The following is a 4,561-nucleotide window of genomic DNA, read 5'->3' as shown; positions in this document are numbered from 1 at the left end:
TGATTCTTATGTACAAACACTGTTTATTTAAATAATAAAAAAATAATCCTTCTGCTGCAGTTTACACATTTTAGTTAATTTTATTAAATGCACTTATGGTTCCATATTAATTACCAAAGTTCAATTCAATTGTTTCTAGAACTTGAATAATAATTTGACTTGTAAAAGCTGAATCATAAATTAGTCTGAAACCTAAAAACTGTGTTTAGAATCTATGTAACGGTTACATGTGTCAAACTGAAGGCCTGTGGGCCAAATCTGGCCCATCATAATGTGTTTATGTGGCCCTGGAGGCTCTAGAGGGCCACATAAACAGAACCTCAAGGCAACAGTTGTGTGCATAAATATTATTCACTCAAATTAAATCAGTTTTATTTATTTAAAGTGCCAAATTATAATGTGGAAAGATGTTAAATATTTAATGTTAGAGCTTGTTGAATGCAGAAAAAGCTGCAGCACTTAACAGTTTGATAATAGATAGTTTATCAATACATTTTGCAACATCCGGCCCTTTAAGGACATGCATGATGCTGATGTCCCCAAAACGGAAATTAGTTTTTCTAACCTGAACTAAACAAGAGTTTTTGCTCCTCCTGGAGAAACTTACATAAAAGTTTAATATAAGTTTCTCCAAGAAAAAATGACAAACAGCTGAATTTTCCTTCATTGAAATGGAGGGGAGTGTAGCAACCTTTCTTCAGCCAGCTGACTGGCAGTGCTGTGTGACTCTGACCCAGAGAAACTCCAGGTTTCTCTCTGCATCTATCAGAAAGATTTTAAACCAGAGAAAAAGCAGGAAAACCATCAGATGAGAAGGTGAAACATTTAAACCTTCAGCCGACCGAAGATCAGCGAGGAAAAAGTTCACTAAAAATAAATCGAGTTAGATTCAGGGAAAAACGTCAAACTAGAAAATATCCAGCTGGAAGAAACCAGAACCAGAATCAGAACCAGAACCAGAATCAGAACCAGAACCAGAACCAGAATCAGAACCAGAACCAGAATCAGAACCAGAACCAGAATCAGAACCAGAACCAGAACCAGAACCTGAATCAGAACCAGAACTTGAACCTGAATCAGAATCAGAATTAGAACCAGAACCAGAACCAGAACCAGAACCAGTCGTTGGATGAGTGAAAATTAAAATATTTGAATCATTTTAATTATAAAAGCAACAGATCTGATTTACAATTAAATGTATTTACAGTTTCAAATTTAAATGAATGAGGCCTTTAAGTTTTTAGAATGTTGGTTGTTTGTCATAAATTAAGACATTTTTGTTATTTTTGTTTGTGACTCATATGGTGTTTATTTCAATCAGAACATTTTAGTCATCAGTTCCTCTTAAAATAAACCAATAAAAGGGAAACGATCCTAAAATATGAGGAATGATGCTGATGGAAGGAGGGATGATCCGGGGAGGGATGGAGGGATGGAGGGATGGAGGGATGGAGGGAGGAGCTTTCTCTCCGTCTTTTCTTTTCTCACTCGGGACGCGTAAAGCGGAGTGCGAGCTGGAGCGGAGCGGAGCAGCACCAACCCGCAGACTTCTGCAGAGGAGGGACCATCCAGCGGGAGGAAGAGGAGGAAGAGGAGGAAGAGGAGGAAGAGGAGCTCCGCCGCGGTGGATGTAGCTGTTTGCGCCTGTTTTGTTTTTTTTTTTTGTTGCGTTTTTTGCGGGGAATGTGCGGCTCCTCCTCTGCGGCTCTCCAACTTTGTGAATCTGTGCTCTCATGGTGAGAGGCGGACGCAGAGGATGGGAGTAACCTGGTCCTCCAAATGCCTCACACTCCTGCTGGCTCTTCACATCGGTGAGCGGGAAACTTTACGTTTCTTCTCATTTTAATCATTTCACATTTTTTCTCTTTAAATCTCATTTCCTGTCTCATTTTGCACGTTTTTCCTGCGCGCTCAGGGAAACTCTTTAATCTGGTTTCATTTCCCTCCAGACCTGATTTTATTTGGATATTTTTTGGTGAATTTATTAAAAATAAAATATTGGCGTTTTGTTTCCTCCAGTTTGGCTTCAGCTGAAGCAGCGGAGCCATGTGAGGCTCTGACGGGGCTTCACTTCACATTTAGAGTGTGTGCATGTGTGTGTGTGCATGTGTGTGTGTGCATGTGTGTGCGTTAACAAGGGGGATGCCCCCCTCCATACCTCCTCCTCCTCCTTACTCCGTCCTTCCTCCTCCTCCTCTTCCTCTGGTTGTCCCAGGCTGGAGACGTTTTGCTGCTGAATTCTTCATAAAATCGTTGAAAATGTGAAAATAAAAACTTCTTCGATCTGGATAGAAGTCATTGTTTTTTACATTTATCGAAAATGTATTTTAGTTCGTTAGATGAAGTGGTGGTAAATAACAGGTAGAACTCCAGATATTAGACGGTGGATTCCAGGTTGTAGTCGGTGTTCAGAGCCATCCCGCCGCAGTGCGACTGTCCGGAAATAAGAACACTAGAAAAAACATTATTTTGAATCTAAATTTAAAACATAAAACAGAAATAAAAACATGTAAATTTATCTCCGTAATTTCCCTCAGAGCGCGCGCACAGACGTTGGTGCACGCGCTCTGCTCGTGCACGATTTCACACCTTCTTCTGTTTGTAATAATAATAACAATAATAATAATAATAATAATAATAATAGTAGCATCTAGTGCTCTGTGACTGAGCGGGCCATGCTGGGCCTGCCGGCTCGGTTCGGCTGCAGAACCGAACCGGGTCCCCGCAGGCTGCGGCTGAACGCCTCAGACCTCCGGACGCTTCATTGGAGCTGATTGCTGCTTTTGCTGTTGCATAACGGCGCTGTGGAGGAGGCTCCTGCGCGCGTCCGTGAGTCCGTGCGTGACTGGAAGAGAAAACCTGAATTATTCAGTCCATGAATCCGTCTCCTTTTGTTCAGATTCAGGAGGGAAAGAATCAGAAATGAGAGTCAGTTTAACCCGCCTGGACCGATTTATTGTTGTATTCCGGTGAAATCTGAGCGAAGCTGCGGGAGGATTTGCGGGATATGTGCAGAGGGATCGAATAAAATCGACCGAGTGGCCTTGATTTAACAAGCCCGTTAGAAATCAGCTTTGATCGGGACTGATCCGGTTCTCTGAGTCCGGATCCCCGCAGCGTGGTTCGGTTCCGATTCGGCTGCAGCACAAACCTTTAAAAATACACGAAAACAGATGAAAATCCCGTTTTAGATCGAAAAACGGTTAAAACCCGCAGGCTTTATGTTGATTTAATGACTTTATGAGTTCAAAGGAAAAGAAAAAGAAAAGAAAATCCAAGTAGAAAATAAAACCGAGTTTAAACAAAATTATGATCAAAATATGCAAATATCTGGATGTTTATCATGCAGGAAAAATATCGCTGTGCATTAATGGTGGGTGTGTCCGCGGAATAACATGCTGCTTGACAAGTGTGTGTGTGTGTGTGTGTGTGTGTGTGTGTGTGTGTGTGTGTGTGTGTGTGTGTGTGTGTGTGTGGAGGTGGGGTGAATGAGTGCTCGATGGGAGGCGTGAACGAAAATAAAATCAAAACGAATAAATAAAGCCCGTGCGCGCCCCCGTGGTGCGCGGGACCGTCCTGGTTTCACTGGACGGAAATAAAAACTGGGAATGTTGGAAAAATTCCCGGTTTGATCTGGAAGCAGGTGGGAGTGAGAGCAGGATGAGATGCTGCCTTAAAACACGCAGAACGAAAACAAGAAGAAGTGAAAATGTGAAATATGATCAGATTAATGAAGTATGTTTTTACAGATTCATTAAATATTAAAGTTATGAGGAAAAGTCAATAAATTAACCCTTTATTATTATTAAGCAGTTAATAGACTGAGCTGCAGCTGCTGCAGCTCTAACGAGTCGCTGCTGCAGCTGCAGGATTCCTGCGGCTGCAGCGACAGATGATGATGTAATGCCTCCAACACTGAGACACTTTCACTCATTCATCCGCGTTAATGTCTAATAAAATGACGTCACAGGCATGAGAAAAATACTTAAAACTCTGATTTATTTAGGATTTAAACATTTATTTTAAGGCATGTTTATTCTAAAACTTATTCTAGAAATGAGCTAAAATTATAATTTTTTAAAACTAAAATGTGACTCATTAAGAATCTTAGCAGCAAACTAACATTAAACTCCTTTATGCTGTTAAAACATCATTTCTTCACTCAAAAGCCTCTAAATTCACATTTATTAATGATTTTATTTATATTTAATAATCCCAAATTCTCAGTTTAATTATTAGCAGAAAATTATTTACATTTATTTAAATTTTTCTACAATTTTATTTTAACTCGTCTAAAATGAAAAACTTCACTCAGAAATAAAAGAAAATAAAAAATAATCATGTTTTCAAACAGATCGAAATTTCTCTATTTAATTTGTTTCATTTCACTGTAAAAATGAATCAGCTGAGCCTCGTTTTAATTATCTGCACTAAAAACACTTTGATTTAAACAAATTAATTAAATGAGAAAAGTTCCTTATTTTGGCCAATTGTTCATAAAAACAAAAATCTGTAATGTGTCACTAATATGGTTAAAAATATACATTTTAAATAATTACAA

At 39.3% G+C, this 4,561-nt stretch overlaps 1 protein-coding gene across 1 annotated transcript in view; it reads left to right on the top strand.

Annotated features, from left to right (window-relative positions):
- The first annotated feature begins 1,470 nt into the window (after positions 1–1,470).
- Positions 1,471–4,561, top strand: part of nrn1a (neuritin 1a) — a 21,724-nt gene continuing 18,633 nt past the window's right edge. The window contains exon 1 of the mRNA XM_015033210.1: positions 1,471–1,811. Coding sequence (XP_014888696.1) covers positions 1,757–1,811 — 55 coding nt within the window. The 5' untranslated portion in view covers positions 1,471–1,756. The remainder of the gene's footprint in view (positions 1,812–4,561) is intronic.

The sequence above is a fragment of the Poecilia latipinna genome, unplaced genomic scaffold (assembly GCF_001443285.1).
Source record: "Poecilia latipinna isolate Pla-1442-1.1 unplaced genomic scaffold, P_latipinna-1.0 Scaffold261, whole genome shotgun sequence".
Lineage (NCBI taxonomy): Eukaryota > Metazoa > Chordata > Actinopteri > Cyprinodontiformes > Poeciliidae > Poecilia > Poecilia latipinna.
Note: the sequence above shows the minus strand (reverse complement) of the source record. Positions and strands in the feature narration are given on the sequence as shown.